The sequence below is a fragment of the Capra hircus genome, chromosome 8 (genome assembly GCF_001704415.2).
Source record: "Capra hircus breed San Clemente chromosome 8, ASM170441v1, whole genome shotgun sequence".
Classification (NCBI taxonomy): domain Eukaryota; kingdom Metazoa; phylum Chordata; class Mammalia; order Artiodactyla; family Bovidae; genus Capra; species Capra hircus.
In genome coordinates, this window is record NC_030815.1 from 44,123,725 (window position 1) to 44,147,754 (window position 24,030).

The following is a 24,030-nucleotide window of genomic DNA, read 5'->3' on the forward strand; positions in this document are numbered from 1 at the left end:
ACTACTAAGCTTGAAATCATTTTAATTTTAAATATTATTATAAGGTATAGAGTAAAATCAAGCCTGAAAGTGAAAATTGCTCAGTTGTGTCTGGCTCTTTGCGACCCCATGGACTATACAGTCCATAGAATTCTCTAGGCCAGAGTACTGGAGTGGGTAGCCTTTCCCTTCTCCAGGGAATCTTCCCAACCGAGGGATTGAACCCAGGTCTCCCGCATTGCAGGCAGATTCTTTACCAGCTGAGCCACAAGGGAAGCCCAAGAATACTGGAGTGGGTAGCCTATCCCTTCTCCAGCAGATCTTCAAGATCCAGGAATGGAACTGGGGTCTCCTGCATTGCAGGCAGATTCTTTACCAACTGAGCTATCAGGGAAACCCTACTGGGTCTTTTTTCTAGTGTGGAATTAGCAATGATTATCTATGAAGTTTTAACTCTGAATGGAATTACATTTAAACTTCCCTGTTGAAAGCTACACAAAGTCTACCTGTTCCTAACCATGGGTTTCTGTTCCTTTTTACCCAAATAACGTTTCAGTTCAGTTCAGTCGCTCAGTCGTGTCCGACTCTTTGCGACCCCATGAATCGCAGCACACCAGGCCTCCCTGTCCATCATTATCTCCCGGAGTTCACTCAGACTCATATCCATTGAGTCTGTGATGCCATCCAGCCATCTCATCCTCGGTCGTCCCCTTCTCCTCCTGCCCCCAATCTCTCCCAGCATCAGAGTCTTTTCCAGTGAGTCAACTCTTCACATGAGGTGGCCAAAGTACTGGAGCTTCAGCTTTAGCATCATTCCTTCCAAAGAAATCCCAGGGCTGATCTCCTTCAGAATGGACTGGTTGGATCTCCTTGCAGTCCAAGGGACCCTTAAGAGTCTTCTCCAACACCACAGTTCAGAAGCATCAATTCTTTGGTGCTCAGCCTTCTTCACAGTCCAACTCTCACATCCATACATGACCACAGGAAAAACGATAGCCTTGACTAGATGGACCTTGGTCGGCAAAGTAACGTCTCTGCTTTTGAATATGCTATCTAGGTTGGTCATAACTTTTCTTCCAAGGAGTAAGCGTCTTTTAATTTCATGGCTGCAGTCACCATCTGCAGTGATTTCGGAGCCCCCCCAAATAAAGTCTGACACTGTTTCTACTGTTTCCCCATCTATTTCTCATGAAGTGATGGGACCCGATGCCATGATCTTCGTTTTCTGAATGTTGAGCTTTAAGCCAACTTTTTCACTTTTCTCTTTGACTTTCATCAAGAGGCTTTTTAGCTCCTCTTCACTTTCTGCCATAAGGGTGGTGTCATCTGCATATCTGAGGTTATTGATATTTCTCCCAGCAATCTTGATTCCAGCTTGTGTTTCTTCCAGTCCAGCGTTTCTCATGATGTACTCTGCATAGAAGTTAAATAAGCAGGGTGACAATATACAGCCTTGATGTACTCCTTTTCCTATTTGGAACCAGTCTGTTGTTCCATGTCCAGTTCTAACTGTTGCTTCCTGACCTGCATACAGGTTTCTCAAGAGGCAGGTTAGGTGGTCTGGTATTCCCATCTCTTTCAGAATTTTCCAGTTTATTGTGATCCACACAGTCAAAGGCTTTGGCATAGTCAATGAAACAGAAATAGATGTATTTCTGGAGCTCTCTTGCTTTTTCCATTATCCAGCAGATGTTGGCAATTTGATCTCTGGTTCCTCTGCCTTTTCTAAAACCAGCTTGAACATCAGGAGGTTAGGTAACATTTTATTCCTAGTTTGCAGAACATTTAGTTTTGTAAGTCTGACCCATTTCTTTTTTCATCTAAGTCTATGACACTGCACCATAAAATCATATTAAAGAACTAAGGGGTCATAATTGTTTAAAAGGAATACTGGAGTGCGCTGAAGGTTCACTGTAATCAATTGTTAATTTATTTTGAATTATTGCATAATAACATTGTACCTGTGTTTTCAAATTGGGATTGAGTTGAGCTCTTTTGGTCCTTATATTGATACTAGGCATTGATTTTTCATACAGTTTCATACATTTCCAAGAGGTCTAACTGATGATAGGACTTGAACCATTACATTGATGTTAAATATTAATTTAAGTCTGGTAAGATAGGGAAATATACTATGTGCCTTTTTTTGAAATAAAATATCAATGTATTTTGTTATAGCCACTGTATAGAGAAAAGTTCTTGTGATTTTGAGAGTAGGTGAATTTACTAAAACACAGTTCAGCTTTTCAGAGGAAGTAAAAGTTAAATAAAAATCTCAGAAAGCTTTTGCACAGATATAGGTATAAACAGATGAATGTTTCTTCTTTCTTTAGAATAATGACTTTTATTGTTCAGTTAAAAATGAAACATTGATTATTAAAAAAAATATGCAGTAGTACCTAAGAAAATACAAAGAAGAAAATTAAAAAGAAAAATGTTGCCCTGTAAAATACAAACAGGTAAATTTTATTCCAAGATTTCTCTGTGCTAGGGCTACTTGTTGTGGTATGTTGAATGACAGCATCAGCCTTAGCTCAGAGCTTTGGAAAAATACAGATTCTTGGGCTTCATCTCAGCTCTGTGGAATCAGAATCTCCAAGGGCAGGACCCAGAAATCTGTTTCAATAGGCCCCCCATGTGATTCTTACCTATGGGTAAGTTTGGGAGAGGCTGCTCTCTGTGTAAATATGCTGAGGTAATTTTATAAAATAGGATCACGTTTTGGGTGTTGTTCTTAATAATTATTAATTCACTTTCGCTTGAACTTAGAAGAGAACTTGAAAGAAGTGAAAGAATTGCTGAATGTCAGATAAATACTTCTTCACTGCTAGAGATGTGAGTTAAAAAAATAAAAGATTATAAAGGACATAAATTAGACAAGTTATTTTTTTTAACTACCCATTTAAAGTTTCAGGTTGGTATCTGTTAACTGTCTGGAATAAAGGATGAGAGAATTAACACATTCCAGGTTCTCCTATCTGGTTTTGGTTCATTGTTTCCTTTGCTGTGTTGTCAAGGTTTCTAACATTTATATTCTGTCATACTTCGTTTAGTTCTGTGTTTAAACCATTTCAGTTGTCATTACCAGCACAGTAACTTCTGAGTTCCTGAGTTGATTGGGCTCTTGATCGACTGAACTTCATGATCATGGCTTCCCAGGTGGCACTAGTGGTAAAGAACCCACCTGCCAACGCAGGTGACATAAGAAACTGGAGTTCGATCCCTGGGTTGAGAAGATCCCATGTGGGAGGGCATGACAACCCACTCCAGTATTCATGCCTGGAAAATCCCATGCACAGAGGAGCCTGGCAGGCTACATTGAGTCACAAAGAGTCAGACACAACTGAATCAACTTAGCACACATGTGTGCACACACACATGGTGTGGTAATCTTTTCAAGCTTTCAGTCTTGTATTCCTGGAGAACTTGCATACGTCATTGCTTGAGAATGTCTTTCTTTCTTTTTTTTTTAATATTTGAGGGATGACTTGGCTAGGTATAAAATTTTTCTATCACAATTTCTTTCCCTCAGAACTTTGAAAATGTTGCTCTATGATCTCTTAATATTTTGCTTGGCTGAATTTCCTTGTTCTGTATTTTCTTTTCATTTCATCTGGAAGGATTTGTGAGTTTCAATGTTGTTTCCTTTAATGTTTGAGAATGTCTGCCTGTTGTTTTCATTCTTGAACCACAAGCTAGGAGGAGATAATAACATTAGAGAAGACTTTTCCTCAAACTTTGTGGTCATTATTTTATTATATTGGAGCAATGAATTTTACTGTAGAAAAGTCTGATTTTTTTGTCTTAACTGCCTCCCTAAAAGTGACTTGTTTTTCCATTTAAAATGCCTGAAAATTTTTTTCTTAATTTTTTAAATTCAGTAATATAGCCAGGATACATCTCGGTGTCATTCATAATCATATTTTCCTGGATTTACAATACACTCTTTTGTCTGTAGGTTTAGTGCTTCATTTAGGGACTTTTTCCTTTATTACCATGAAGAATTTTTCCGTCAAATTATTGAGTTCTCTTCTTTATGACACCAATTTTTCTTACATTGAATTTTCATTTGTTCTCCACATTTATTATCTTCTAATTGTTTTGGTTTGCCTTTTGCCTCTGCATTTACTGGAATCATCTCAAATCTTCCTTTTTGTCAGTAGTTCTGTTTCCATCAATGTCTGTTGATGTTTTAAATGAGTTAATTCATTAAATAATGGTATATTGGCCTTAAGTTTATTTTTTAGCATTCCAAACTACCTTTTCATATTATTCTGGTTTATTTTGCTTTAGAGCTTGTTTTTTTTTAACTCTTGTCTTCAAAAAAAAATTAGTTTTACTTGTTTCTTTTTGCCCTTTTTAAAAAATTTTTATTGGCCATGCCATGCAGCTTGTGGGATCTCAGTTCCCTGACCAGGGATTGAACCTAGGTTATGGCCAGCAGTGAAAGTGCTAAGTCTTAACCACTGGCTGCCAGGCAATTCCCTAGTGCTTGTTTTTAATTAAGATTATATTGTTTTTCCTTATTATAAAAAAAAAAAAACCTCTTGGAAATTTTCTTTTGTTTCTTCAGTTATGTTTCCATTCAGAACAGGTTCTTTGCCATTGGTATTCCCCATTTATTTGTTCATTTTTTCCCTTTCCTCCTTTTATCTTCTTTTTGCTTCTCCTAAGCTGTAATACATATGCATAATTTTTTCACTGTGTTTATGCTTAATGTGGGAGACTCAGAAAACTTCTCTCTACTTAGATGTGGTGTTCATGAATTTTTTAAATACCCTACCCATGTTACCTAAACTTGCTGGTCTCTTGGGCCTCGGTTTGAAAGCTGGGTATTCCTGAGGGATGGGGAAACAGAGAGAAAAGAAGTGGTTGAGAGAGACAGATGGGCGATGTGATATTTTAGGCTCTGCTCTCTCACAATACCAAGTGTTCCGCTCTTGTATTAGCTCGAACTACTTCTGGATAGATTTCGCATACCTTTTATAGGGGCATCCTTGAGCTTCAGACCTCTCTCTCCATTTTGCTTTGAGCCCTGGAAAGTGACCTTCTCCCCTGAAAATGTGGAGGCAGAAAATTTTACTCTTGAAATTTCTTTGTTGAACTTTTCTGTATTGCTTATTTCTCCCTTGGTTCTACTTCTCATGATTTTGGAATAAAATGATAAATATAGGATTTTGTAAACTATTTCTGTATAACTCTTGTTGAGGTTTGGGGTAGATATAAGAACTATCATAAATCACATAGAACTTCCTATTTCTTATTTTTACTTTCATCCAAAAATTACATCAGGGGATTGTTTATTTGGTTGCTGCTGATAAAATTTGACTTTCAAATTTTTATTTAGTTTATTTTTATGTTTTAAGAGATTTTGAAGAATGGAGATTCTATAATTTAGCTCAGAGTTTCTTAACTTGGTATAAATGACATTTTGGGTTGGATAATTGTTTATTAGAGGGGACTGGCCTGTGCATTGTATGATGTTTAATAGAGTCCCTTCTACCTACTACATGCCAGCAGCACTCCCATGGTTGAGATGACCAAAAATTTCCCCAGGCATTGCCAAATAGTCCCTAAGGAGAAGAATCACCCTGGATTTAGAATCACTGATTAACTGCATTCTCTCATCTTTATTTCTCCTGGAAAACACCTGCATCCAAATTTTAAGTAGTTCTTTCATGTGTAGTCTGGTAAGTATTAAACCAAAGATACACATTAGGTTTAGAATAAAAGCTCTAATACAGTCTAAAACTCAAATTAATACTATGCAAATGTGAGCTATTGGACTTACAAGCTATCTGAATAGAAATCAGTGAATTAAAAAATATTTGTGTACAATGTTAGGAATTTTACTGAGTGGAAAAATGAATACTTTTTAAAATAACTTATTATTTGAAGTAATGATATTCACAATAGATTTACTTTTTCTCCTTCATTAATTAAAATCATGTTGTTAGTCAAGTAAGTGAAGAAAATTTTTATTGGCAATTCAGTTGTTTCCTGTTGAGGAGACTGACACCCTCCGGTTCTAAGCTAAATAATTGTCACGGTAAAGTAATTTCCTTGAAAAGGACAGGCATTGATTCAGCCCCTGTTACTCACAAATCCTATTTCAGTCAAATTGGAAAACTATTAAGTTTTTGGGAAAAAATCAATAGGTATCAGGAAACCATTAGATCTTGTGGCCCTTGCTATATCCTGCATGAATAATCACTGTAAACAGTTGACAGGTATTTCATTGTTGACACAGAGTGATGCTTGGGAGACCACATCTTGTCAGGGTAGGTGGACAGCTTTAGACATTGGAATGAGTTCAGTTATCCTTGTTTTTCCCCATACTCATTCTTTTCGACAGCTCTGTCACTAATAGGGCTCTGATGCTTTGAAAAATCAAATTCTTTCTTTGCTGTCAGTTTTCTTTTTTGTGTGTTGTGGCATACTAATCAGGGTGTGTGGTTTGGTGCTGAACCAGTTTCTTTCAAAAACAAGTGTTAATTTCTTATTTAGAAATTATTTTTCCTCAAAACAGTCTCTAAATTTTATATGCCATACTAATAAATAGTGTAAGGATTTATTAGTCGGGGCTTAATTAATTTTGTCATACTTTTATTCTGTAAAACTTAAATTTTTGAAAATTTACAAAAAAGTTTGAACAACTGATTTTGGATTTATCTGTATTTGCTTTGTTTTCCTTTAGGGAGATAATTATTTGTGAACTGTATGATTATTTTATTCAGGAGAGAGAAAATAAAAATTAGACCTATGTACATATAGCCATTCTGCTCAAATTATTTGATAATATTTATTAGTAAATTATTATGGCATTGGTAAAAGCTTGATATTGTATTTGTGTGTAATAATACCCGTTCTTCTTTTTTAAATTGAAGTAAAAGAGAGGGCAAGAAATAGATATAAAATAATAAATGGTTCTATATTCCCTTAAGAAGATTGAAAACCCATATTTTATTCATATATGTATTTGCCTGCTAATTCCATTGGGGCAGATTAAGTCATTATGGATAGAATTTTGTTTCCTAGTTTGAAGAAATGTTTTTTATTTGATGAGTATTATTATATATTTTCAGGTGCTGTAGCTTCTATGTTTTGGGTTGATGCTGAATTGGGGGTTGATATTTATCTTGATGGTAAGTTTAGAAATGAATTTTTCTTTAAATTTTCAAGTAAAATGTAATATTAAGATCATTTTTGTTTATTCATATTATACTTCTAATTCCTTGTATTGATAACTCTTTTTAAGCTTGTTCGGTTTGATGATGATGTCTTTGAACAGATTCTAAAATCCCAAACAGTATTAGAACTAGATGTCCATTATAATCTCAACTCCCAGTTTAGTGTTTCTATTAAGGTTTTCTTTTAAAAATACTATGTAGATTTTCTACATTCCCTGATGTGAGGAAAAGGGGATGACAGAGGATGAGATTGCTGGATGGCATCACCAACTCGATGGACGTGAGTTTGATTGAATTCCGGGAGTTGGTGATGGACAGAGAGGCCTGGCGTGCTGCCTGGGGTCGTAAAGAGTTGGACATGACTGAGTGACTGAACTGAACTGATAGAACTTTTTATTTTAAAAAACATATATAGTATGAGGATCAAATTTCTACTTTCCTTTTCCCTTGAAGGTAACAGTTAAACAAAGTTCCCTATCCATTACCCACTAACACTTTTGGGCAGTCTTATTCATAGACTTTATTTTAGGCGTATTAGAAACTTTCTGAATTAGGCACATATATCCCCTGAAACATCCCCCACCTTTCTTGAAACCATATTTTCCTAGACTAAGGGGTGAACTTTAAGAATTACTGAAATTGGGCCTCATCATTTGGCCCTAATATATATGAAATATAGCTGGTTAAATTCTTTAGGCATCATCAAAACTCATTCTGTTGTTATCCTTCTGAAGATTATTTAGCATATAAATTCAGAGATTGCCCAACTAATTGATCATTTGGAAATTTAGGTACATATTAGATAAAAGAACTGTGTGAGTTAGATTGGTGAGAGATGTTAGGAATAAGATATTCTAAGATGCCTCAGATTTGTTAAGCTATGTTTTAAATAAGAAAAGTTTCATTTTTGATTATGTGAAAGTAAACTGAAGATAAGCTATCTTGTGTGATTTATCTATCACTTTCTGCTTTACATTATGAAATTCATCTCATCATATTTTTGATTGTAAGCTTTTTAAAGGCCAGAAAAATCTTATTTTCTTTTTTATTTAATTTTAAACATTTGTTTTTATTATATCCTATCTTGTGCCTTAGAATAGTGCTAAGGACATGTTTGAAGTGCATCTGCTTACTAATGGAATGGAGTTAAATTGCAGTGCTGTCAAGAGAAAAAAACATTATTTTATTGAGTGACATTTGTGAACTGAAATGCATTAGTTTTAATTTTCATTCTTAAGAGTAAAAATGATTAAAAGATTTATTCCTTTGTAGGTATCATAACTGTTGTGGATTCAAAATATGGATTAAAAGTAAGTTGAAAAATTTCTGAGTTACTCATTATTTGTTAAGAGCTAGGTATATGGGGATTAATTATATTGTTTTTTCTATATTTGTGTCTGTTTGAAATATCCTTAACAAAAATAATTTTCCACTGTAAATATGAAAGATACTGCTTTTTAAAATGGCAGTAATATTATCAGAGAACTGTATATTAAGCCATTGCTTTACATTTTTAATTTAATATATCATGTTTTGGGAACTTAGCATGAAGAGGAATAAAGCAAATACGGTAAAAAAAATAGTTTTTTTACATATCCTGAACAATAGATGAAATTTGTATTTCATTTAATTATTATTTTGTATTTTTAAGTTAACTGTTTATTTTCTCCTTCTCTGACTTGATGTGATAAAAGTTGAAAGTGTAATATTTATAATAAGAAAAATTTATAGGATCCCTAGAGAAGGAGATGGTACACCACTCCAGTATTCTTGCTTGGAAAATCCCATGGCCAGAGGAGCCTGGTGGGCTACAGTCTATAGGGTCGCTAAGAGTTGGACACGACTGAGCGACTTCTCTTTTTCTTTCTTTACAGCACAAAGTTTGGGTATGTGTAACCCCTCCCTAGGATTCAGCCCCAATATTGATAAGTCTTTCTGTTTGATAGAGGAAATTGAGCTTGATATGAGCATATGAGAGCTTATTTTTCTTGTTAAACTGCTGTCAGACACAAGCTGGAGATGACTGAGTTTTTAAAAAATATAGTGCTTTGCCATATTTTGAAGAAATAAGGATTTATGCCTAGGTTTGGGAGGAGAAACTCCCCTTTAAAAGGCATCTTGCTGTGAATTTTTTGCAGCTTACCAAGGTGCTCAAACGCATTTAAATGAACTTCAGTTTACAAAATGAAAAATAGTCAGATTTTAAAATGCATATTGCTGAATAAAGTAGTGTTTCTCAACTTTCCAAGTGAGTTATTACTAAAGGCAGAAGAGGATAAAATTATCCTCCATCTCTTGATCTGGTCTGGGAATATGTATAATGCTCAGAGTAATCACTTCTTAGAAGTTTAAATGTAATGTTCTAAAATTCACATCCATTTTGTGTTCTATCCCACATTATAACTGAATTTCTTAATTTGAACAAGTTTGTTTTTCTCTCAAACCTTCAGTAACATTATGATGGCAGGCTTGTTAAATGGGTTACTAATAATATCCCTTCATCAGCCCTTCAGTTCCCTCAGGAATAGAGAGACCCGAATTTGCGAAGTTTGGGAAATAATTCATTTTTAGATGTTAAGTCAAATTTTATCAGTAGTCTTAAGAACCAAAGAAAGATCCCAAATATTATAGTTTTTCTCTGAAATATTCCAGCTATCCTGAAATCATGATATTTCTAGTAAAACGCTTACAGAAGAAGCAAAACAAAACGAAAAAAGTCAAAATTCGTCACTGAATGTTTATTAAAGAGCATGTTTGAATCCATCCCCTGTATAAGTTTATTACCAAATTTCTAATATTTACAGGATAGATAGCAGGATTTTTGTTTGTTTGTTTTGATGGACTTAAAAGTGCTTTGTGCCAAATCAAACTCTTTATGAATTTATGTATATTTGGGTGTGGAAAAGAGTTAAATAGAATCTATTATGAGTGTGATAGAAGCCAAAAAAAGCAAAGCAACATTCTGAATAATGCAAACACAGTAAACATTTAACCCCCTGCCACCTTGATAAAACCTCTTAAATTATTAAATCAATATACCTACACAAAACTGACATACTGTCAGGATAATGGAAACTTCAGATTTTCTAAGTCAGGTGCCAAATAAATAACTTTTCCTTTATATAAAGAATTTGCCAACTTGTCCAATTCCTTTGGTTGCAAAGCTTGACCTCAGGAGCTGCTTGTGATTCAGAGAATTCTGAGGCAGTACAAGGAATGACACTTGGATAATGGGCAGCAATTTAAGGGTGTCATGCTTCACAGAGCCAGCCCATCACAAGTAAACCTGAGAAATGGTACCCTGTGGCCAGCCAGCCAAATTGAAACTGAAGTGGTAATTGATATCATGGGCTATCACTCTAATGGGATTGTCACCCATTGATCTGAAATATTCATTTTTTAATCATGGGCAAAGAATTGGACAACTTCAAATGACAGCTCTCTATTCTTAGGACTTGACACTCAGGCTACTGACATTGTCCTCTTCAGTTCTAAGAATGTGACAGCATTTAATGCAATAGAATCAAAGAATGAAGTTACACAGAAAAGGTCAAGTCAGAGGTTTCTTGTTGGTTCTTCTGTTATATTGCACAAGCTGTTGAAACAATTCAGTCAGTAAACAGTTTGGCTTAGAAAAGACCAGAAAAATAAATAGACTGACATTATGCAATAATCTTTTTTTTAAAGCTAAAATAGCGTTAGCTATAACCAATCCATTGGAAAGAAATAGCTGCTGCTGCTGCCTTTTTTTTTTTTAGTGTCATCTGACATCTTTGACACTAGATTTCTTTCTACTTTGGTCAAAACAGTGTTTTTTACTTTCTTTCCTACCAGGCTGTTTCTATTTCTGTAGAAAAGGGACACCCTCTAAACCCTTCCTGAAGTTGTATCATACAGTGGTGCTATTTCAAAGGATTTATTTTTATGCTATGCTAAGTTAGAGGGTGGAACCTTAACCTTTTTGATATGTTTGATTAAATACTGCCAAATTTTTTAAAATCTTTTCTGATATGTGAGCAAAAGCCAGTCTCTAAGCAGCGATGAGACATCTGTTGGGGATACACACACATAAAATATTTTGAAAAAAACATTGCAAAAATGTTTTCTTCCTTACCTGTATAGATAGAGTAGAATGTCACAGTTTTTGTTTTTTAACTTTGTAAATGGGAGTCATCTAACTTAATGACTAATGGTGTAAGTCACTGGAAAATGTCCTTTTGAATCGCAGACACTGGTTTTAGTCTTTTTGCAGAGTTTGACTTTCGAAGGTAAGAAGTTGCATAAAGGAAATGTTGAGCTGATAGCCAGAGAAAATAAATGTTAATGTGCATTTATTATTTGTTTATGTTTGTATAGCCTTCATATTTACATAGAACAGGGGCATTTATCTCTTCTGCTTTTTTATATGTTTATTACATATCATATCCTTAATAGAATTGTACTTATTGGTAGGTTTTTATTTGGGGCAATTTTAATATGTTTGTGTATTTGATGCTTCTTGACTTCCTAGAGATCATAAAATGTTAGTTCAGTCCATGTTAGCTTTGAGTGAAAATTTCTAATCTTTTGAAGATAGGTTACATGCCCCATTAGCTTCGAGTGAAAATTTTTGATCTTCTGGAGACTGGATGTATTAAAAACATGAGTTACTTTGTGAAAATACTATATTATTTATTAGTTATGCTTAGGTATGGAAATTTAAAAAAAATCTCTGGTTTTCTTGCTATATCTTTTTCACACTCCTCCAGCTCACAGCTGAAAAGCCCCAAATTCATATGTAAATAAATCTTTCAAAAGATCAAAATACAAAATATTTCGAAACTATTTCAAAAATTTAAAAGAATTCAATATTATAGGACCATTCAGAGACATTTGCCTTGCTAAAAATACATCTTTATTAAATAGATTTCCTACTGACTAGAAGGGGGTTTGTTGCTGCACATTATGTAGTATTCTTCAGATAACAACATCCACTTATCTATTCAGCATGCATGCTCGGTTTCTTCAGTCATGTCTGACTCTCTGCAACCCCAGGGACTGTAGCCTACCAGTTGAATTTATAGGATTGCACCTAAAGTGGTATCATTTTGCACCTAAAGTGGAATCAGTGCATCATTACTCTAGTTTTAGTTTAGACTGGTTTCCCCAAAAATAGAATTTGGCATAATTTTAGGAGAAAAAAAGTTTTTCTCTATAGACTTTACCAAGACTAGTAAATAAAATGATTACCAGTTTGCTCTTAGGTTCCAAACTATCCAAATACCTTAATGATCTACCTTTTCATGAATTGTAAAACTGATTTGATGAAATAATTTTGAATATAATTTTAGGTGATTATTATGCATATAATTTTATGCAGTTATTAATGATACTGAGTCGGACATGACTGAGCGACTTTGCTTTCACTTTTCACTTCCATGCATTGGAAAAGGCAATGGCAACCCACTCCAGTGTTCTTGCCTGGAGAACCCCGGGGACGGAGGAGCCTGGTGGGCTGCCGTCTATGGGGTTGCACAGAGTCGGATATGACTGAAGCAACTTAGCAGCAGCATACAAGAATGATTTTATATGACATAAAAAGCTTTCACAAAGGTTTTTAAATTATGTTCATTTTACTTCTATTGAGCCCTCTTGCAATTTTTGAAAAATCACCCTATGAAAAGGTATCCTGTGATGGTGACAGTGTTAGATTTAGTTTTTTCTTTTATGAAATAAGAATAGTCATTCCCCATAATTGTTATTAGGGATAAATGAGACCATGTTTATAAAAGGACTTAATAATTTGTGGGGTTCAATTCAAATACAAAAAATGTTATATAGTCAAATTGCCTCTGACATTAGTAGGCAACTTTTTCTTGTGACAGAGAACATCTATTGAAGGTTAAGGTAATGAAGGTGAAACATTTTTTAGAGAAGAACTTTACGACAATGGTGACTTTAGGGATATAAATAGGATTTTGGAAAAATAATACGTACTCCCAGAGAGATGAAAACTATCCTGTGGACTTCTCTGTCAGAGTATTTTTGGTGCTATCATGACTCTGGCAAGGTGCAAAATAAAGTTAACTGGAGAGGCCAGACCATTCAAGTGTAGGTTTCAAAACGTTAACCAACTTTTTGCTAAATATAAGACTGTCCTTCCAACAGATCATTTGTTTCTAGGGAATTGCAAGGGCACAGTATGAGTTCATAATGTGCCTGGTTCTGGGGTAGGGCTAGGAATGGAGGGAAGTTTATTAAAGTATAATTTTGGTGGTTATTATCTCTTAAAAAAGTAAGTAATAATGAATATTTAGAACAAGGACAGTTTTGTAAAAAGGAAAATGCCTAATTTCTGAACTATAATGTTCTGTGTTTTTATGACATTATTTAAATCTGGAGGGTTTTCCATTTAAGAAAAAGAAGAGGTCGGAGTACAAAATTTAAGCCCTTATACCTCACCTTCCCCTCAAAAAACCCCACAGGTTCACTGTAGGAAAAAATTTACAAGTGAGGAAGAAAATGGTTTCGGATAGAAAAGTTAGTCCTGAGTTTGGATATTCAATAATAGGACTTAATGGACCCTCCTGGTAGCTCAGTTGGTAAAGAATCCACCTGCAGTACAAGAGACCTGGGTTTGATCCCTGGATTGGGAAGATCATTTGGAGAAGGAAATGGCAACCCACTCCAGTATTCTTGCCTGGAAAATTCTATGGACAGAGGAGTCTGGTGGGCTATAGTCCATGAGGTCGCAAGAGTCAGACCCAACTTAGCGACTAAACCACCAATAGAACTTGAAGTTTTTATTAGAGGTAAGAAGTAAAAATCCTTTGTGTTGACTTTAGGTTGTGTGTTACACCACAGTAACTTTTGTTCAAATTTTGTTTTTGTTTAGCATTTAGCAGAAGAAAAACCTGATGGACTTATCAATGAAGCTTCTAGGTATTCATTTGTTTAAAGTATTTACTGATTACTGGCTAAATGGAAAAAGGAAATTATTGATAGGAAAACAAAACAAACTGAGAAACAAAAACATAATCAAGGAAAATATTCTTCCTGTGTTTGAATTATTCCTATTTATAATGGTCTGATAACTAAAATCTTATTTAAAACTATATTACAGCATAAACTGAGTGCTGAGCCCATTTGTTCTTTGTGAGGAACTTTTAATATGTTAACATTTAAAAATATTTTGTTCTCATACAGTTTCTTCGGTATTGAAAATGATTGTTAAACAAGAGTTGATTCACTTCCTGCCTTCTTTCACAGTAATTCATTTGACTCAAATGTTCACTGTTATTCAACGCAACAGAGGAACAATACAGAAATGGTTGCAGTTTGACATTTAGAACATTTTTTGTTTAAATACCTTTATGCTCCTAATTGGGTTCTCTTTAGACTTAGTCTACAGTGCTTGCTCAGTCGTGTCCTACTCTTTCTGACCCCACGGACTGTAGCCTGCCAGGCTCCTCTGTCCATGAGATTGTCCTGGCAAGAATACTGAAGTGGGTTGCTATTTCCTCCTCCAGGGGATCTTCCTGACCCAAGAATGGAACCCATGTCTCCTATGTTTCCTGCATTGGCAGGCTGGTTCTTAACCACTAGCACCACCTGAGAAGCCCTCTCTTTAGACTTACGAATATTTAAATTATTTTGCTGACCCTAAGCATATTCTTGTTAATGGGGAAAGAGTTTGGGAATAGGCAATAGTCCCAGGGAAGATCCCCTAGAGAAGGGAAAGGCTATCCACTCGAGTATTCTGGCCTAGAGAATTTCATGAACTATACAGTCCATGGGGTTGCAAAGAGTTGGACAGGACTGAGCAATTTTCACTTTCACTTTCAATAGTACCAGAATATGCTGTTCAATTTGAAAGGGAGGTCTCCTTTCCATGAGCCAAGATTTGCTGCAGATGATACAAACAGGTGATTGATTCCCTGTCATTTTGCAATATGGTACTCTGTTGTTTTATAATCCTGGCTAAACATGTCATTTGGTATTTAGCTATGATTCACATTAGACCAAGCTTAAATATTTTTGTGAGTTTGTTGTTGTTAAAATGCATTTGTTACAGAAAATATAAGTAAACCAAATAGAAAGTAGTAAAACGGAAATGGCAACCTATTCCAGTATCCTTGCCTGGAGAATCCATGGACAGCGGAGCCTGACAGCCTACACAGTTTGTTGGGTCTCAAAGAGTTGGACACGACTGAGCAACTAACATACACATAGAAGCCAAAATAAAGTTAAATACAGAAGCCCTTCAATTTGAAGATGGCAGTTGACTGTATTTTGAGATGTATACATTCAGTCTTTATTCATATGAAATTTACTTAAATAAAAATGGGATTGTGATGTACCTACTGTTGAAACGTGCTTTTCAGTGAATTAAAGTTGATTTACTTTTGAGAATCTGGTTGTTCTTTAAAAATAACCAGCTATACCATTCACTTCAGTTCAGTGCAGTCACTCAGCTGTGTCTGACTCTGCAGCCCCATGAACTGCAGCACGCCAGGCCTCCCTGTCCATCACCAACTCCCGGAGTTTACTCAAACTCACGTCCATCGAGTTGGTGATGTCCTCCAGCCATCTCATCCTCTGTCGTCCCCTTTTCCTCCTGCCCCCAATCCCTCCCAGCATCAGAGTCGTTTCCAGTGACTCAACTCTTCGCATGAGGTGGCCAAAGTACTGGAGTCTCTTAGCATCAGTCCTTCCAAAGAAAAACCAGGACTGATCTCCTTTAGGAGGGACTGTTTGGATCTGCTTGCAGTCCAAGGGACTCTCAAGAGTCTTCTCCAACACCACAGTTCAAACACATCAATTCTTCGATGCTCGGCTTTCTTTATAGTCCAACTCTCACATCCATACATGACTACTGGAAAAACCATAGCCTTGACTAGTCGGACCTTTGTTGGCAAAGTAATGTTTCTGTTTTTGAATATGCTATCTAGGTTGGTCATAACTTTCCTTCCAAGGAGTAAGCGTCTTTTAATTTCATGGCTGCAGTCACCATCTGCAGTGATTTTGGAGCCCCACCAAAAAGTCTGACACTGTTTCCCCATCTATTTCCCATGAAGTGATGGGACCAGATGCCATTCGTTTTCTGAATGTTGAGCTTTAAGCCAACTTTTTCACTCTCCTCTTTCACTTTCATCAAGAGGCTTTTTAGTTTCTCTTCACTTTCTGGATAAGGGTGGTATCATCTGCATATCTGAGGTTATTGCTATTTCTCCCAGCAGTCTTGATTCCAGCTTGTGCTTCTTCCAGCCCAGCGTTTCTCATGTACTCTGCATATAAGTTAAATAAGCAGGGTGACAGGATACAGCCTTGACGTACTCCTTTTCCTATTTGGAACCAGTCTGTTGTTCCATGTCCAGTTCTAACTGTTGCTTCCTGACCCGCATATAGGTTTCTCAAGAGGCAGGTCAGGTGGTCTGGTATTCCCATCTCTTTCAGAATTTTCCATAGATTATTGTGATCCGCACAGTCAAAGGCTTTGGCATAGTCAAGAAAGCAGAAATAGATGTTTTTCTGGAACTCTCTTGCTTTTGCCATGATCCAGCGGATGTTGGCAATTTGATCTCTGGTTCCTCTGCCTTTTCTAAAACCAGCTTGAACATCAGGAAGTTCACAGTTCACGTATTGCTGAAGCCTGGCTTGGAGAATTTTGAGCATTACTTGACAAGCATGTGAGATGAGTGCAATTGTGTGGTAGTTTGAGCATTCTTTGGCATTGCCTTTCTTTGGGATTGGAATGAAAACGGACCTTTTCCAGTCCTGTGGCCACTGCTGAGTTTTCCAAACTTGCTGGCATATTGAGTGCAGCACTTTCACAGCATCATCTGTCAGGATTTGAAATAGCTCCACTGGAATTCCATCACCTCCACTAGCTTTGTTCATAGTGATGCTTTCTAAGGCTCACTTGACTTCGCATTCCAGGATGTCTGGCTCTAGGTGACTGATCACACCATCGTGATTATGTCGGTCATGAAGATCTTTTTTGTACAGTTCTTCTGTGGATTCTTGCCACCTGTTCTTAATATCTTCTGCTTCAGTTAGGTCCATACCATTTCTGTCCTTTATCGAGCCCATCTTTGCATGAAATGTTCCCTTGGTAGCTCTGATTTTCTTGAAGAGGTCTCTTTTCTTTCCCATTGTGTTCTTTTCCTCTATTTCTTTGCACTGATCGCTGAGGAAGACGTTCTTATCTCTTCTTGCTGTTCTTTGGAACTCTGCATTCAGATGCTTACATCTTTCCTTTTTTCCTTTGCTTTCCACTTCTCTTCTTTTCACAGCTATTTGTAAGGCCTCCCGAGACAGACATTTTGCTTTTTTGCATTTCTTTTCCATGGGGATGGTCTTGATCCCTGTCTCCTGTGCAATGTCACGAACCTCCGTCCATAGTTCATCAGGCAGTCTGTCTATCAGATCTAGTCCCTTAAATCTATTTCTCACTTCCACGTTATAATCATAAGGGATTTGATTTAGGTCATACCTGAATGGTCTAGTGGTTTCCCCTACTGTCTTCAATTTAAGTCTGAATTTGGTAATAAGGAGTTCATGATCTGAGCCACAGTCAGCTCCTGGTCTTGTATTTGCTGACTGTCTAGAGCTTCTCCATCTTTGGCTGCAAAGAATATAATCAGTCTGATTTTGGTGTTGACCATCTGGTGATGTCCATGTGTAGAGTCTTCTCTTGTGTTATTGGAAGAGGGTGTTTGCTATGATCAGTGCATTCTCTTGGCAAAACCCTATTAGCTATACCATTAGGTAGTATAAAACCAGTACTGGAAACAGTCTAGTGATTAAACTTTCCTGAAGAATTGAGGAAATTTTTAATAATTCTAGAAAATAGAATTTCTAATCATAGTAAGCTATATTGTTATCCAGCATCCTGTCAACTGGATTCTTTAGCTTGAATTTCTGTAGTGTATCTGTCTTAGAAAATACATATTTGTAATGATGAAGGTAATTGTTCAAGATCCTTCCATATCTTCTTTAGTGTAGATTTTTGAAAAATGTTAATAAAGAGTCGGACATGACTGAGCGACTGAACTGAATGTTAAGTGAACTTGTTCTTTGTAATTTCTTTGAAAATTATGGTAACTATTACGTGGAATACTTTAATAAGTAGACTGTCCTTGTTCCTACCATATTGGATATCATAATTACGCATTTCTTTACAGAGAAAATCATGAGTTGAAAATCATCCTAATTATAAACCGTCCTTGATTGTAAACTTTCTGAGGCGTATCTTTGTAGTTTTAGAGTAGCCAGTAAGAACACTAATAAATATTTTTTGAATGAATGATGTGAATCCTAATTTATATAGTGATGAATGCAATACATCCTTACTATTTGAAGAATGATAAATAGTTTAGGGGTAAATCAAGTTATTACATAGAGTACTGTATACTTTTAAATTGCTAATTGGTCTGGAGGAGGCATTTTCTATTTTTCATTTCTTAGCTTTTCTCTTGACATCTGTTCTTTGTTTGCTAATTTAGGCAAGTTGCTTTGGCAGATATCATCATCCTCAATAAAACAGACTTGGTTTCAGAAGAGGATTTAAACAAGTTAAGAACAACTATTAGGTACAAAATTAGAAATGTGTGTTAAGTACCTGCATATTAAAAATGTACAGAATATTTTTACTGTAACTGTTGTCTTGTAAAAATTTAAGGCTCAAGATTGACTTGCTTCAGTTATCACTGAATCACATATTCAGGGAATCACATATTTTGTTGTTGAATAATAGACTTATGTAAATAGTAATAAGTAAAATTGTTTTCCATTGCTTTTAGAATATGCAGTTGAACGTTGTTGCCAGCCTGTACTGTATAGCAATACCAGAAAAGACTTTGACAAAGCACTGTGATAAATTATAGACTCTTTGGGCTTCTTACCCTCCATTGTACCTCAGACTTGTGACTGACTCAGAATTAGATTTGAAGAGTTGGAAGAAAGTAAACATACTTGAGAGGTAATAGCTATCAGGTTATAGAGTATATTCAAAAGAGAAGATTAAGAGTTTTGTGAATTAGTAGAGAGTTTTGCCTCACTATCATTGTTTGGGAATTTTTACCCACAAGAAAAATAGCAGATGTTGTCAGCAAATAACCCTAAAGGTAGTGAAATTGATTATATAAATAGATATTATACTGTATACTGAAAAGGATTTAACAAGTATTTTTGGCACCATACAAAGGGAAACATATTTCATTATCTTTGTACCAGAAAGGGGAGGACTGGCAGAGTAGATAGAGATCCTAGCTAGGGAACTGAAGAGATTATTCTATTTAAAAAAACAGATGTGTGACTGAAACTGAGGACAGGCTGGGGTCAAAGTCACTTGTAACTAGGTTTTTATTTCTAGCGTGTGTACAGCCATTTCCACCAATGTGTGTTGAGGAAAATTAGGTGTCAGTTTAAAAGTTTGATGTGTTTACTCATTTCAAGAACATTAGAATTACTGGCTGTTTATGAATCATTTTTTCTAAAGTGAAGGGTCTTTATATAAACACAAAGTAGTCCCTAGTCTGTCAGTTGTGCAGTAGATTTTTACATATCATGTTTGATTGCATAAGTGGAATATACCTGATTTATGATTAGAAGGAAAAAACTAAACTATAAAAAATGTAAGTTTTCTTATTATGTTTCTCTAGCTGTATGATATACTTGTGTATGCTCACTTCATGTTTCAGAAATAATGTGGAGTGGTTTTTAAAAAAATTAACATTTGCTTTTTTACCCTGTTCATTTTTATATTTATTTCAGATCAATAAATGGACTGGGAAAAATTTTAGAAACACAGAGATCAAGGTATTTTAAAAGCTATTACTAATATTAACAATAATTTTTTTAAGTAATTGATAACTATGTTTGATTATAATATAGGAAAGACATGTACATTTTTAAAAAAATGAGACCCAAAATTTTGTTTTAAATGCTCTTTATATATTACTTCGGCCTATTTAGTTAATATGTTCACTTCTCATTGTAACTAAGGCCTCAGAGCCATGATTATAGTCTGTAACTGTGCCTTTGCTTTAACGCGGAAGAAAGCATAGGATTTTGAACCACTCAGGGAAGTAATTAGTACAGAAATATGAAAAAGTATACTATTAGGAATCTTATCTTAGTTTGAGATGTTTAGATGACTTCTTAATATTTTAAAAACTTTCTTAGTGTTTCATAGTTGCAAAATAAAACTATCATGTAAAAATACGAGGAAGCTTTAAGTTCCTGATGCATTCTTTGTAAATATTTTGATTTTGATTTCCTATAGGTTCTTCTCTCTTTTTAATTCTTTTCATATAGATGTGCTTTACTTTATAAAATAGATGTGTTCTAAAAACATCTGTGAAATGGATTTCTGTAGATTGAACTCTTATTTTGCACTGAGTGCTATCATGATTTCAGAAAATTTTCTGTGCAGGAGTAGTTTTGTTAAGCTTTTTTTTTTTTTTCTTTTTAGCAAGAATGGCTCAGCAGCTGATAGACCCAGCAACATGCAGCCAGCAGCTCTGAGGCTCAGAGCTGGCAGTCTAGTGCCACCTGGTTCTTAATTCAGAAATTCTGTCTTTGGAAGTGCGGCAACAGCCTTAGTTGAGTGGCTTGTCTGCTGTGGTAGAGATTAGAGGTGCTGACAGACTACCATAAGTGTTAGGCAGTACCAGCAGCAGCTGCTTCTATGCATGTGAACAGCTGGGGAATTAATTTGGTATGCATTCTCAGAAGCCGCTCATCTGCTGGCAGAAGTAGCAGAAGAATGCCCTTAGTGTTAAGTCCTCTGCAAGCATATACCACATGTGCTCCCTGCATTTCAGATTCCAGTGCAGAATGTCTCTGATAACCTAACTCACACCATGAGCCATTCCTCAGTATCTGTCTTCTTCCTGTTGCATTTTACCATTTTCTTTCTTCTTAAATTTTCTCCTCCTTAAAAAATAATATATAGACAACCACATAATATTTAAGTTTTAAAAATCATATCTATAAATAGATGTGATTATGTTCTAATAGATTTATTTGGTTTGGTTTTACAAATGTTGTAAACCAATTTTTTTATCTTGCTTAATTTTTCTTTTCATTGACTTTAATTTTCAACCTTTATGTCCTGCATAAACATTTCATCTTGAATGGTTTATTTTGTAACAGTTTTGTTGTTTATATAATATTCCTAACATTTGCTCTCTCATTTTTTCAATAAACATGCAGTGATTAAATTTTATTTCAAATGGATGAATGAACAAGTGGATAACATCTCCTTTTTTCTTCTATTTCTACAATTGATGTTTGCCAGTGCATCTGAGATACCCGGGGCTTTCTGAAATAGTACTTAAAATTTTTTTAATCCCTTAAGCATTTTGTGTTTGGCAAATGCTTATAATAGTAAAAACAGTAAAACTTACGATAGTATAGCAATTGTGAAACTTATAAACATGTATGGAAAAGGCTTACCTTGAGTATTTAGTTAAGGAGTAAGAATGGTGTAGTATGTCTTATTGGTGAGACTTGATGATTTTGAGGCAAATGGAAATTCTAATGGATTTCAGAAGTATGCGTGGAAGATTAGAAAAAGTACCATTCTTTAACAGACTTTTTTTTAATCTTGGAAATTTAAGTGGACTGAACAGAGGAAAACCAAAGTTTAATTGATCGATAATAAGTTAATCAATTCAATGATTTATTGAGCCTTCCACTAATTGCTATACATTTCGTGGCATATTGACAATTTGAACAATGTATATATAAGGTAAAAACTCTGCCTTTAAGAAGATCAGAATATATTAAAAACAAATATATTAAATACTATTTTACAACAGGAATATTAAATACAAAGGATCCTATAAGAGTAGGAAGATAGAGGAAAAACTATTCAATTCTTCTTGGTGAAGAGTCAGAAACTTTCGACTCAGCAGATTATCATTGGCCTCAGTCTTGAAGAATGAATAGGAGTTTTCCAGATCTACCAGAGTTGTTGTTCAGTTGTTGTCCAACTCTTGGTGACTCCATGGACTGTGCCAGGCTTCCCTGTTCTTTACCTTCTCCCGGAGCCTGTTCACATTCAAGTCCATTGAATCGGTGATGCCGTCCAACCATCTCGTCCTTAGTCATCCCCTTCTCTTCCTGCCTTCAATCTTTCCCAGCATCACGGTCTTTTCCAGTGAGTCAGTTCTTCGCATCAGGTTGCCAAAATATTGAAGCTTTAGCTTCAGCATCAGTCCTTCCAATGAATATTCAGGGTTGATTTGTTTAGGATTGACTGGTTTGATCTCCTTGCAATCCAGTGGACTCTCGAGTCTTCTCCAGCACCACAGTTCAAAAACATCAGTTCTTCAGTGTTCAGTCTTCTTTATGGTCCAATTCTCACATTCAAATATGACTACAGGAAAAACAATAGCTTTGACTATATGGACCTTTGTTGGCAACGAGATGTCTCTGCTTCTTAATGTCATAGACTTGTCATAGCTTTCCTTCCAAAGAGCAAGCGCCTTTTAATTTCATGGCTGCAGTCACCATCTGCAGTGATTTTGGAGCCTGAGAAAATAAAATCTGTCACTGTTTCCATTGTTTCCACATCTATTGGCCATGAAGTGATGGGACTGGATGCCATGATCTTGATTTTTTGAATGTTCAGTTTTAAGCCAGCTTTTTCACTTTCCTCTTTCACTCTCTTCAAGAGGCTCTTTTGTTCCTCTTCACATTCTGCCATAAGATAGTAGCATCTGCATATCTGAGGTTATTGATATTTCTCCTGGCAATCTTGATTCCAGCTTGTGCTTCATCCAGCCTGGCATTTGCATGATGTACTCTGCATATAAGGTAAATTAGCAGGGTGACAATATATAGCCTTGATGTACTTCTTTTCCCAATTTGGAACCAGGCCATTGTTCCATGTCCAGTTCTAAGCGTTGCTTCTTGACTGCATACACATTTCTCGGAATAAAGGTAAGGTGGTCTGGTATTCCCATCTCTTGAAGAATTTTCCACAGTTTGTTGTGATCCGCACAATCAAATGCTTTAGCATAGTGAATGAAGCAGAAGTAGATGGTTTTCTGGAATTCTCTGGCTTTTTCTATGACCCAACAGCTGTTGGCAATTTAATCTCTGGTTCCTGTGCCTTTTATAAATCCAGCTTGTACATCCGGAAGTTCTCAGTTCGTGTATTGTTGAAGCCTAGCTTGGAGGATTTTGATCATGATCTTCCTAGCATGTGAAATGAGGGCAATTTTGTGGTAGTTTGAACATTCTTTGGCATTGCCTTTCTCTGGGATTGGAATGAAAACTGACCTTTTCCAGTCCTGTGGCCACTGCTGAGTTTTCAAATTTGCTGGCATATTGAGTGCAGCACTTTCAAAGCCTCATCTTCTAGGATTTAAAATAGCTCAGCTGGAATCCCATCACCTCCACTAGCTTTGTTTGTAGTGCTGTTTCCTAAGGCCAACTTGACTTCGCATTCCAGAATGTCTGGCTCTGTCTGGGTCATTGAGATCTTTTTTGCATAGTTCTTCTGTGTATTCTTGCCACCTCTTCTTAATATCTTCTGCTTCTGTTAGGTCCATACAATTTCTGTCCTTTATTGTACCCATCTTTGCATGAAATATTCCTTTGGTATCTCTGATTTTCTTGAAGAGATCTCTAGTCTTTCCCATTCTATTGTTTTCCTCTATTTATTTGCATTGTTCACTTAGAAAGTCTTTCTTATCTCTCCTTGCTATTCTTTGGAATTCTGCTTTAAATGGGTATATCTTTCCTTTTATCCATTGCCTTTTGCTTCTCTTATTTCCTCAGCTATTTGTAAGGCCTCTTAAGAAATCATTTTGCCTTTATGCATTTCTTTTTGGGGGGCATGGTTTTGATTACTGCCTCCTGTACA

The 24,030-nt window shown here is 35.7% G+C and overlaps 1 protein-coding gene across 4 annotated transcripts in view; it reads left to right on the forward strand.

Moving 5' to 3' along the window:
• The window catches only part of LOC102185181 (COBW domain-containing protein 1), a 56,634-nt gene that overhangs the window by 7,837 nt on the left and 24,767 nt on the right, over nt 1-24,030 (forward strand). For 3 of the 4 annotated variants that reach the window (XM_005683712.3, XM_005683711.3, XM_005683713.2), the window contains exons 5-9: nt 7,065-7,124; nt 8,442-8,479; nt 14,044-14,090; nt 18,656-18,742; nt 19,926-19,970. In XM_005683712.3, the coding sequence (XP_005683769.1) occupies nt 7,065-7,124; nt 8,442-8,479; nt 14,044-14,090; nt 18,656-18,742; nt 19,926-19,970 (277 nt within the window). The remainder of the gene's footprint in view (nt 1-7,064; nt 7,125-8,441; nt 8,480-14,043; nt 14,091-18,655; nt 18,743-19,925; nt 19,971-24,030) is intronic. The other variant, XM_013965962.2, reaches the window with a different exon arrangement.